The 13225-nt window shown below is 41.1% G+C and overlaps 1 protein-coding gene across 1 annotated transcript; it reads left to right on the forward strand.

The window, feature by feature from the left end:
- Positions 1 to 1760: 1760 nt before the first annotated feature.
- Positions 1761 to 12858, forward strand: LOC148369989 (troponin C, skeletal muscle). Its single transcript, XM_088332262.1, has 6 exons — positions 1761 to 1894; positions 6463 to 6517; positions 6598 to 6741; positions 7973 to 8087; positions 11178 to 11314; positions 12536 to 12858. The coding sequence occupies exons 1-6, from the start codon at positions 1892 to 1894 to the stop codon at positions 12565 to 12567; spliced, it is 486 nt and encodes a 161-aa protein (XP_088188388.1). The 5' UTR covers positions 1761 to 1891; the 3' UTR covers positions 12568 to 12858.
- The last annotated feature ends 367 nt before the right edge of the window (positions 12859 to 13225 follow it).

Below are 13225 nucleotides of genomic sequence, written 5' to 3' on the forward strand. Positions count from 1 at the left end.
CATTCAGCCTACAACCTATCCCAAATAGTAAAATCACTGATGACATGGAATCTTTTTTCACAACATTTATTCACAAACAAAAGAGAAAAACATATGTTCATGTTTGACATTGAATATGTTAACTGGTTTATTTTAACAGTTGATAGAATACAGTTTCATACCTGAACCAAAACACCACGCTATACAAATCTAACAATGCCTTATAGCGACAGAAGAGAGTATTATGTTTGCATTTATCAAAACAAATCCGAACTTTTGACTTCTTTTTGGACATGCTCAGAAAATTTATGGCAGGTCGGATTCAATCATCCAAAGGGCCACAACCGGCCCGCGGGCCATATGCCTGAGATGCCAGAATTAAAAGGACACATGGACCTGTCTCTTGCAGACCTCAAAGAGGTTTTCTACTAGTGTTTTCCATGTGGTTTCTTGCAAACGCCAAACGGGCTTTTTATTCTGTATTTTTTCAGAAAGGGCTTTTTTCTCGGCATTGTTCTATGAAATGCAGAATTATGCAAAGTACGACGAATACTTATCTTATGCACAGATTATCACACCTCAGCTGTGTATGCCTCAGCTCATCAACTGTGATCATGATCTTCTTAGTTGCTTCTCTTACTAGCTTTCTCCCTGTTTGGGCCAAAGATTTAAAAGGACATGGTAGGTTTGCAATGGTTTTATGCTATCTCCCTTTTGATATTATCGCTAATAATGTGCTCTGGGAGACATGTAAATATTGCGAAATCTTTTTGTCTCCATTTCCTGTTCTGAACTTTTGAAGAACTTTATTACGGACCTTCCTTGTGTGTTCTTTGGTCTTCATAATGCTGTTTGCTCACCAGTGCCTCCCTTCACACACCTCTGAGCCTACCACAGAGCAGGTGCATTTAATCGGACATTCAGGTGCACTCTTTTTGCCATTGTTATTCATTAAGGTCGACATAGGATCATTCAGAAGTCATCAGGAAACGTCTGGAGTCAGTTGGCTTAGCTGAAAGATAAGGGGGCCAATATTTTTCGTTATACATCTCATTTAAAGTGTTGACATAATTTGATTCCACATCATGTATGTGTTTCACATGTTCTTGATTCTTAGAAAATCGTTTTTTAGCTCAACTTGAAGTCTAAAATGTGGCAATTTGACAAAAAGTTCTTTGGGGGAGAGGCAATGCTTTTGCTGGGCACTGTACATTGTTCCTCACAATTCCCCTTTGAACCTAGAAGTCAGGTGCACACAATAACCCAACATCACACACTTGAGCCATGAGACTGATTAACATACTAACGATAGTCTGCATGCCTGCTGTTCTATTTGTCTACTTGTTGAAAGAAGTGTAAGCCAAAAGGCGAGATCACTGGAGATGTTTTACAGCTGTTCCAAGAGCATCTTTGCACTTGCGCTCCATCTTGAGTTACGTATGTAACAAAGTGCAAGCTCTAAAAAGTCGGAGGGATGGGCGCACAGGTGAAGGAAAAGGAGGGGGGTCCCGAAACTGAGCGTGGCGCTAGTCGAAGAGTGATATCAGGGTTTGGTCTGCAGCGAAGTGCTTAGTTGATCCCCTGCCAAAATAACCTTCAGTTGACTGTTGCTAACACTGTCTTTACTTTTTTTTTCATCTATGTCATGGAGATGATCCGTTGTCTAAATATGGGAGACTGAACAGGACATATGGAGGTGTCAATCAAAACTTTGTAAGTGGGCATCCATGAATTTGATTGGCTGCCTGTGGCCCAATCCTGGACAATTTCGGGTTTAACAGGATGCGAAGGTACTTATGTCAGTGAGGGCAACAGAGGGACTCTTCTATCCATCCGTGGAGCAAGGAGACATCCTTTCTCAGCCAGTCTACAGTTTTTTGAGGGGTGCTTGTTTGCACAGCAACCGGTCACCATGGTAAGAACCTGACATTTTGGGCCTTTTTTTTGTTGCCGATGAGGATTTTGTCAATCGTTTGGGGACCGTACAGTATTTAAGTGTGAAGATGGAGATAACCTTCTCAACTAATGGACAAGCAAGGAGGAAGAATTTTTGGAGTTATTTTTAAAATTCTTAACTCTTGACTGAATAAATTAGAAAGAGGCGATATCTGATGTCAGATAACTAAAAGCTAAAAAGGAATTTCTCAACTTTTACCCCACTATTTGAAGGTTCAATCTTCTTTTGCTAAATACTATATTGCTGTTAAACCCGATATGATGGAAATTTAGATTCAAGCAGGCGCACTAAAGATAGCGTCTGAGTAAATTGAGACAGACATATTGCATTTTCCGTGTGTCCTAATTTGGGGCGTTAACCTTGACAAAAAGGCCTCTCTAATCCTCCCTCAAGTTTGGTCTTAAAAATAGCTGAGTCTCAAGGATTTGCCATATGTTGAGACTATTCAAAAAAGTTTCCTCTCATAATTAATAATGATAACATTCTTTTAAATACGATTCAGGTTTTTAAATCAAAACCATACAGCTTGATCTTCTGATCTCTGCTCAAATTGTAAGGCCTCATCATTGCGAAAGCATGATGTATTGTTTAGGTTGTGGGACCATGAGAATATTCTTTGTGTTCTCTCCACTTTGCATACATTTTGAAAATGGATCTGAGCGTGCAGAATTTTATTTGGCAGATATTTTGCAATACCCCAAATAAGGAGCAGGGTCCTCACATTTTATTTTCAATACCAAAAACAAAACATAGAGTCTGTTATTATTAAGTTAACCTAAAATTGGAACGCCGAACTTATGCTAATAAACAATTAAAAAAAATTCTGTGTATTTCCTACTATTTTCTCAATGGCCTTTTTACATTACTAGAAATCCAAATATCAAGAGAAAAATCTTGTAAAATGAGAAAAATTATCTTTTTAAATAACATTCTATTTCCTTTATTAGTCCGCAGATAATCTTGCTGGTTTAATTTAGTTTTTCTTATTATACTCTTTTTTTGAAGGTTGTAGTGCTAATTATATCTTATTTTACTGTATTTTTAAGTTATGTTTCTAGTATAATACATATAATTTTTATTTCCCAAATTATTTTTAATTCTATCTCCATAAGATAAGATAGGAAAAATAATGATTAAAATAAACAAATTTATCTATTAGCCAAACAAGTAAAGTATATGCTGTAACTGCTTTGTGATAACAATTATGGACTATGGGAATTTGTTATTATATTTATTTAATTTCGCTTGTAGATTTCTACTTTTTGACATTGTCGATCTTCTCCACTTGTGTCACACTAAAGCTGCTGTTGTCTATCAGGCTTAGGCGAGCATACCAAAAGGGACTGCACACCGTCTCTAAACTGTACAGTTAATTTGGGAAAGTTCCAATGTTGTTATTTTATTATTCTTCTGGCTTGCACCGTTGATTCGATTGCATTATGCCTAATTCTCTCATTACTGCTAATCTTTGTCTGCATTGTGAAATAATTAGAAATAAAATATGGATTTTTTTTTTCCAGTTTCTTTTTCCCGAAATCAGATAAAAAGATAGCTGAGGAATGTAATCACATATCTTTACTGACGCTATTGTTCCAACATGGATTTTACAGAAAGTGAGCTAACCAAAGCAGCTGAAACACTACATGTGACCGGTCTCTCGAAAGACATATGGGATCATTTGTAGTGTCAAACATTAAATGAGTTCCTTGCTGAGTATTACAGAAGATCAAATGCTACAGCATCGAATCTCGGGAACTGAACTGTAATATTCGTCCATATCTAGCATATTTGGCCTCCGTTTTCATTGCTTGTTTTCTGTATATTTAGTGAAATACTGGTAAACTTGTGAAAATGAGGATATGATCATATCTTGTGTTTTTGTTTCAATGATAAGACGCCATTGTATGCACACCAAGCAGTTAGTTTTACTTAAACAAAAAAAAATATCAACAATAGAGTCATAAAAGGAGAAATTCTAACTATTTACTCCGCAGTCTTTTATTTCATTGTATGAAATAACACCTATGAGAGATTGGCTTAGTGATCCATAAATAACAGTGATTCCTAAATTATTGTACCACAATAGCATACAAGGGAAAGAATGAGACTCCATAGATTGTATTCTTCCTTGTGCTTTTTAACACTCGTTTTCAGTTGCACTACACAATACAGCGCCATCTAATGACAAAGAATGCATGTCTCTTTTAAAGCACGGTTCACTACCCTTTTTGAAGGTGAGAGTTACTTTTTTATTACTGATTAGTGTCAAGGGCTATCAACTTGATGTGTCTTTCTAAGATTACATGTTATTACTATGTTTTTACCAGGTTGTAATTATTAGAGGTGAAAATAGGCTCACCCATTAAACCTAATGCCGGTTAGAAATTTCTTAGAAAATCAAAATGAACAATATTTTCAGAAGCAGTCCATGAAATACTTAGGTGGTTGTAATGGGCTACCTGGTGCCTGCGGATACCACATTGGAGACCCCCAAATGAAAAACTGAATTTGCTAAAAAAAACATTATTAATTTAAAAATAATAATAATAATACATGAACTATCATATAAACATGCATTTTTTAAATAATCATACGTTGAGAAATTAGCTTTTATTTTACATAACATAAGCCTCACCTTAAGGGAGCTGACATAGTTGTCCATTGAGACTGGGAGGTCGGTGGTTCGCGCCCCGGCCGAGTCATTCCTAAGACTTAAAAAGTGGTCGGCGGCGCCCTTTGTTGGCTGCGGCTGCATCGGCTCGCTACAACGGGTCAGGTGCAATCGACATTTCGTTCTGTGTATATTGTTACACAGAATGACAATACAAGGAAATTATTATTATTATTATTATTATCATCCTGCTTGCCATGGGTACCCAAAAACCTGAAAACGGATGGGCAAAAAATACAAGATATAAATGGTGCGTTTTGGTCACTTTGAGTCTCCGTAGTCTGCATTCTTCCTCGTGCTTTTTAGCACTCATTTCCGGTTGCTCTTCACCGTACAGCCGCATCTAGTGGCCAAATAATATATTTTTTCTTTTAGATATGTATTTAGCAAGTGAGTCTTGATATGAAATCTAATGAAATGAAATTAAATTAAATGATTTGCATTTATATAGCGCTTTTCAAGTCAATGACTTCCCAAAGCGCTTTACAATGTGCTCCACATTTCCCAATAGCGGCCTTGTAGCCATGTAAGGCGCTAACCTGCTTATTGGGGGTATTAGGGGTTCAGTGTCTTACCCAAGGACACTTCGACATGTAACACGGACGAGCCGGGATTCGAACTGGGATCCCTTGATCCCAAGACGAGCGCTCTACCTCCTGCGCTACTGCCGCCCCTGATATAACTTCCCTAATCTCACTCCAAACCGATATTGCAGCTCGGGCTAGTGTCCGATACTGATATTGTCCTATCCGATACGAGAAAAAATAATTTATGCTTTTGTCTATAGTTTTTTTCACCAAACTGGTGACAAGACAGTTTGAATTTGAATTTGGTCACTCAAGTTGATTAGGGTTTGCTGTCCATCAATCCATCCATTATCAGCACCGCTTATCCTCAGTAGGGTCGTGGGGCTGCTGGAGCCCATCTCAGCTGTCTTCGGGCAGTAGGCAGGGGACACCCTGAACTGGTTGCCAGCCAGTCGCAGGGCACCCAGGGACAGACAATTCGCTCGCTCATTCACACCTAGGGACAATTTTTGTTAGGCCAATTAACCTGACATGCATGTTTTTGGAATGTGGGAGGAAACTGGAGTGCCCGGAGGAAACCCACGCAAGCACGGGGAGAACATGCAAACTCCACACAGGAGGTTCGATCTCATGATCTCAGAACTGTGCCGCACACGCGCTAACCACTGCGTGTCGTGCTGCCCAGGGTTTGCTGTATTAGACCTAATTTAACTTCTGCTCTTCTCAAATTTTGAGTATCAATGGCCAAAACAAAAGGCTCTGGCCTTCAGACTAACAGTTATTATCACGTAGACTCGACTTCCAAAGAGCAGGAGCGATCACGAAAATTGAGAGCCAATATTGGACATGCGGACGAAAAAAGATAAAACGTGATTGTTTTTTTAGCTCTTACTGAACCATTCAGGGGCGTTATGCCAGCTAAGTGGTTAGCGTGTCTGCCGCACAATTCCTAGGTTCAAATCCAGCTGCCAGCCTTCCTGTGCGGATTTTGTATCTTCTCTCTGTGGTTGCGTCGGTGTCCTCTGGGCGCTCCGATTTCCTGCCACATTCCAAAAAAATGCATTCTAGGTTAATTGGCCAGTCAAATTGTGCCGAGATGTGAATGAGCGAGTGAGTTGTTGTCTCTGTGTGCCCTAAAACTGGCTGGCAACCAGTTCAGGGTGTCCCCTGCCCACTGCCTGAAGATGGCTGAGATGGGCTCCAGCATCCCTGCGACCCCAGTGAGCATAAGCGGTGCAGATAATGGATGGATGGATGAACCATCCGGTAGTAAATAAAAAATTATCCTCGTGAACTAACTTTCTACCCTTTCATCCTTGCCTTAAAAGCCCACTGACGCCCAAAGCGATGCCCGCTCCTTCCTCACAGAGGAGATGATTGCAGGTTAGTCATTTCCAGTTGACTTAAACCTAACACAGACGCAAACGTTTCCCTTTAATCACCTTACCCGGTTGTGTTTTCAGAGTTCAAGGCTGCCTTCGACATGTTTGACACTGACGGCGGCGGTGACATCAGCACCAAGGAGTTGGGCACAGTGATGAGGATGTTGGGACAAAACCCCTCAAGAGAAGAGCTGGATGCCATCATTGAGGAAGTAGATGAGGATGGTGAGGAAGTGAAACAGGCGGCCTAACAGTTCCTCATTATAGATAACTATCATCAACAGGCTCAGCAATAGGATGCAATACATGTCCCAACAACAGTAAATCACACCATAATTTAAGAACACTAAAAAAAACAGAGTATTGTTAAATAAGAGGACTTTAATGTTTTGAAATGGATACTCAGATAGTATCCAACTTTGCTTCTGGATCAGTTACTCCCAATCATTGTCATGATAACTTGATGATACTCCAGGTGATATTTCTAGAGGTTCACGGTTAACGGATCCCTTAAGCACCTGGGTGTAAGGGGCACCAATTCCTGTAGTGTGTCTTGGGCAAGTACAACCTGGCAGAGCCCATCCCTCCCCAGTTTTTTGGGTAGAGCTATGCTCCCCCATGTGGAACAGATAGTTGTGTTTTCCATTGTTACTAGAAGCAGGAAAATCCTCCTGATCAGACTCAGATACAGCACCTAGTTGTCTTTCGGTGTCAAACGTCATCCCGCCTTTGAGAGATGAGCCAGATCTTGGCATCGATTGGCAGTGGCGTGTGTGTGATACTAGATTCTGAAATTTAGAGTAGGCCTGTTTGTTCATATCCACATTGTACAATATGCATTGCATTACTTGTGGCTTTCATATTCTTCTTGAAAAACTATCTTTGTGGCAATGACGTTTTTGTCCTTATTAAAGACTCAAAGGATTTTTGTCCGGTAAAGTAATTTGCGTTTTTTTTAAATTTCTATCTATATTCAAATTAGTTTCGTATGTAAATGAATAGATAACAAGATGGATACAAAAATGAAATGTTTCCTACAAAAATAAAAAGGAAATGATTTGAACTAAGTTACATAAATAAATAATTCAATCGAGTGGTTCTATTAAAGAAACACACAAAAAAATCAATAAAATGGTTCAATAAACAATTAGAAAATAAATATTTACATAAATATCTGAGTAAATCCATGTCAAAGGAAGGCGTCCTCACTGAGCAACTGTACAGTACACTTTTGATATGCATACGGTATTCATTGGATTTTGCATGAACAGTAATTGAACAGTTATTATTTGAAAAGAAGAAACGGGACAAAAGCAAGTTGTTGAGTAACTTGGTATGGCAATTATAGTGTAACTACCACTGCTTCAAATTGTTAAGATTGCATTAAAGCTTTTCTATAGGTTTGGTACAATAATCCGTGACCAACCTGTGAACTTTTCTTGGATTCCCTCCCCAGGCAGCGGTACCATTGACTTTGAGGAGTTTTTGGTCATGATGGTGCAGCAGCTAAAGGAAGACCAGGCCGGGAAAAGTGAAGAAGAGCTCTCTGAATGCTTCCGTATTTTCGACAAGTATGAGCCCCAGCTCCTGTTTTGATTAGCAAAAGGGATCAAACCAGGAGAGATACATAATCTTCTAAATTGTACGGTTCAGAAAGACGGCTGTGTCCAGACACAGACTTCGTTGCTCTGTTGTGCGCCAGCATGTTCACAATATGTCCTCTACCTACACAACAAAACATGTACTCTTAGCAGATAATTTTTCAGTTTACAATTTAAGAATTATTGTTGTTAATATATATTTAAATTATAATTTAATTTATTATTGTAGTATTGCTAATTGGAATATTAAAGAGAAAAATCATCCTTAAAATTATAAATCTATCTATTATTTCTGATTCTCTGTGATCTAATTAATTCTAAATTCTCTTATTTACTAAAGAATGAATATAAGAAATATGATTTTGCTAAAATAAGAAAATGTATCATATAAGTATGAATAATATCCCCAGCCACTTTATCAAGCTAATCCGACGGGATCCCGAGGCGTTGCTAGGCCAGCCTAGAGACGTAGTCTCTCCAACGTGTCCTGGGTTGATCCTGGGGCCTCCTGCCGTTAGGACATGCCAGGCACCCAGGAGGGATTCTTATTAGATTGCCGAGCCACCTCAACTGGCTCCTCTCAATGTGGAGAGCAGAGGCTCTACACTGAGTCCCTCCTGGATAATCAAGCTTCATACCCCATCTCTAAGGGAGAGCGCAGCCACCCTGCAAAGGTAACACATTTCAGCTGCTTGTACCCGGGATCCTGGTCTTTTGGACACGATCCACAGTTTGTGACCATAAGTGAGGGTAGGAACGTAGATCAACCAGTAAGTTGAGAGCTTTGACTTTCGGCTCAGCTCCTTCTTCACCACGATGGACCGGTACAGGGTCCGCATGACGGCAGACGCTGCATCGATCAGTCTGTTAATCTCCGGTTCTTTCTTACCGTCACTCTTTAACAAGACCTTGAGATACTTGACCTCCTCCATTTGGACAGAGCATGCCACCCTTTTTTGGCTAAGAACAATGGTCTTGGACTTGTGGGTGCTGATCATTATCAGCACCCACTTTACACTTGATTGTGAACTGCTCCTGTGAGAGCTGTAGATCAAGGGAATGAGGGAGCTAACAGCACCACATAATCTGCAAAAACCACAGATGCAATGCTGAGGCTTTCAAACCGGATCCCTTCCCTGTAAAACCTGCGCCTACAAATTCTGTCCATAAGTTATGGAGAGAATCGGTGACAAACGACATCCTTGGCGGAGTCCAACTTACAATGGAAACAAATGCGACTTACTGCCGGCACTGCTGACCATACTCTGGCACCGAGCATACGAGGACCGCAAAGCCCTGATAAGACTGTTCGGTACACACAGTCGAATGCCTTTTTCAACTCCACAAAACACATGTACACTGGATAGGCAAACTCCCAGGCACCCTCGAGGGCCCTGCAGAGCAGAACAAGAGGTCCATTGTTCCACGGTCTGGACAAAATTACACTGCTCCTCTTGGATCCGAAACTTGACTTCCTGACGGACCCTCCTTCCCTGTACCCCCAAATAGACCTGGCCAGGTAGGCTGAGAAGTGTTCATTGCCTTGTAATTGGAACACACTCTCCGGCCCCCCTTCTTAAAAAGAGGTCTGCCAGTCCAAAGGTACTGTCACCGATGTCCATGCGATGTTGCAGAATCGTATCAAACATGACACGACCACCACATGCAGAGGTTGGCTGTCACAGCAGGCACAAACTACTTCACAGCCACAGCTCCGATCAACCGCCTCGACAATAGAGGCATGGAACATTATCCACTCGGACTCAATGTCCCTCGCCTCCCTCAGGACATGGGCAAATTGCTGAAGGAGGTGTGAATTAAGACTCTTTCTGACAGGAGACTCTGGTAGACGTTCCCAACAGACCTTAAGAACACACTTGGGTCTGCCGTGTCAGACCATCCTTTTGCCGCACTATTAGAGATAACTCACGACGAGGTGGTGATCAGTTGACCGCTCTGTCCCTCTCTTCACCTAAGTGTCTAAAACATGACAGCGCAGGAACTGATGAAATGACAACAAAGTCAATCATCGAACTGCGGCCTAAGGTGTCCTGGTGCCAGATGCACATATGGACACCCGTATCTATGAACATTTTTGTTATGAACAAGCTGTTCTGGGCACGAAGGTCCAATAACAAAACACCACTCGGGTTTAGAACAGGAGGGGTGTTCCTCCCAATCACGCTACACTAGTTCTCACTGTCATCGTCTATGTTACCGTTGAAGTCAGCCAGCAGTATAAGGAAGTCTCCAGGGGATGCACTCTCAACTCATACTCCAAGGACTCCAAAAAGCTTGGGTACTCTGAACTACTGGTTGGTGCGTAAGCAAAAACAACAGTCGGGACCCGTCCCCCAACCTGAAGGCGGAGGGAGGCTACCCTCTTGTCTACCGAAGTGAAGCCAAATGTACAGGCACTGAGCCGTGGGGTAACTAATATGCCCATACCAGCTCTGGACCTCTCACCACAGGCAACTCCAGAGTGGAAGAGAGTCTAACCTCTCTTGAGAGGACTGGTACCAGAGCCCAAGCTGTGTGTGGAGATGAGTCCGAACCAGTCAACCTCAAACACCAGCTAACGCTCCTTCCCTGCCAGAGAGGTGACCTTCCATGTCCCAAAAGTCAGTTGGTGCGCCAAGGACCTCTCCTTTGGCTGCTACCCGGCTTACTCTTACCCTGACCCCTTTGCCCCCTCCAACAGGTGGTAAGCCCATGGAAAATCGGACCGACGTTGTCCCTATGGGCTCTGCCCAACCGGACCCCGTGAGTGAAGGCCCAGCCACCAGGCGCTTGCCAGCGGACTCCACCTCTAGGCCTGGCTCCAGAGGGAGGTCCCGGTCTGGGCGATGGAAATCGTGATCCAAAGTTATTTTTCCTAATAAGGGGCCTGTGACCTTCTTTAAAGAAAACAAACGACACTAAAACAAGAGTTTTACAGCCAATCTAATGACCCAAGTTCTTTTTTATTACAACCTGGTGTACTAACCATTTCTCCTTATGTTGTGATGTCTGGACACGTGTCATCTGAGTTTGATTTCATATTAAAGTTTCGGTTGTCAGGAACGGAGACGGTTTCATCGACCGTGAGGAGTTTGGAGACATTTTGCACATGACCGGAGAGCCTGTCACAGAGGAAGACATTGATGAGATGTTTGGTGAATCGGACAACAACAAGGACGGAAAGATTGATTTTGACGGTACGTTCAGTACAATGGAATAGGCCACATGTTGCTGTGCTTAGAGCTAATATCAGGAACATAATACTGGATATGTCCATCAATCAATCCCTCCATCCATTCCAACCCAATCTGAATCGGCAAGCTAGCTACTTGTTTTCCTACATGTTTTTTTTTTATCCAATGACAAAAACAGTTGAAAATTGAGATATTTTAGAGGCTGTAATAAATAAATAAATAAATAAAAACATGAAAAATAAGTGAATAATATCACTACCTCAGGGGTTAAACAAAAGTATGCATTTATCTTTTAATTAATTTATTTTGCAGGAAACCCAACAAACTAAATTCCAATTTATGGGTTTTACTAAGCTAATAAGCAAAAAATGCGCTTTTTTTTAGCTAGCAATCTGGCTACTTTTTTAGCTCTATAGATAGCTATCTTTCTACCATTTTAGCTATCCAGCTAGCTATTGAGTTGGATATTCTTTTTTTTTTTTGCATGTTTTCGCGCTAACATTTTGCCTTTTTTGCCAGTTACCCAGCTAAATCTTGGCGTCCTTACCAACTATCTGGATTTGTTTTTTGCTTTCTATCTGGCTTCGGCTTTCACTCTTTTAGCAAGCTATATAGCTCCCTTTTAAATTTTTACCTGTTTACCTTTCTAGCTAACTATCAACCTTTAGCTATTTAGCAAGCCATCTAGCTAAGTTGCTATTTTAAATATTTATCTGAAACTGGAAGCCCTATGCACTAATGAGTAACAAAAATAATTCTCCGCTTGAAAAGGGTTGCACCTCCTGCACCACCTCCTGCACTACTTGTTATAAATGTCACTGAATTGGATTTGCTATCATAAAATGTTTGACAGAACCGCTAAATGTTTCCTAGTGCCACCAACTGGCCTAAACTGCAAATAGACCGATGTGAACTGATGGTGGTCAGACTTGAAAAGTTTGGTACTCATGGACACATGTTTAACATGTTTGCTCACATCTCAAGAGATCAACGTTTGGCCCTGTAGGTTTTCACATCTTGAAAATCTAAGAGCAAATGACTCAGGACACTATAAGGGCTTTCTTTACAGATATTTACTGACTTAATTCCCATGTTAGCATTGGTTGGTAATGACTACGGCATGTTCAGGCTTGGATATGAAATGATTTTGTGTAGATAGGAATCGGATATACATTATTTAAATCACAGGATTGTGGACTGAAACCATTTTGTTTTCCTCACCAGAGTTTTTGAAGATGATGGAGAATGTCCAGTAAAGACCACATTCCCTGGTGAACGTCCTTTTGCCACTTGAGAGTCAGATATCGTTTTGTTTAGTGGTATAATACTTTCAGACACACTGCTCTCACATGACGGTTGAAACTCTGGCGAGATGGTCTAAAAATATCCGTCCAACCCTTTTAAGACGAAGACCCGCAGCCAGTCCTCAGCTGTCCCTTCCTTGGCAGCAACTGCTCCTCCTGATATGCTACACCCAGTATTTCCTTGCAACTTTCATAACCATGCCATGTGCTGTCAGCTGAAATAAACCAACCTTTTATCCATTGGCTTGGAAATGATTGATCTGAGTAAATTAGTTTTTCCCCCCAGGTATCTATTTTAAACTGGTAGTTCTTTACATTAATCATTAACAAAGAAGTAGGTTGCAGCTTAAAAAATGGTTGGTGATCTCCTGCAATACAGCATTACATCACTTTTGCTCGAGATACCAACTTCCATGAGGCATGTTATCCGAAGCTGGTCACAGTGAGCAGTGATTGGCTGTTACCGGAGTCCTGGGTACATGTGATGTCATTGTCCATTAAAAGCATTTGGTAAAATGACCACCGCCAAGGTGGATTAACAGGCAATTTTGTCCTGCCTTCTTAGCCTTTGCACGTGACGTCATGTCTCCGGCAGAAAGGGAAACATAGC

This window comes from Urocampus carinirostris, chromosome 3, assembly GCF_059441175.1.
Source record: "Urocampus carinirostris isolate Australia breed hairy pipefish chromosome 3, RoL_Ucar_1.0, whole genome shotgun sequence".
NCBI classification, from domain to species: domain Eukaryota; kingdom Metazoa; phylum Chordata; class Actinopteri; order Syngnathiformes; family Syngnathidae; genus Urocampus; species Urocampus carinirostris.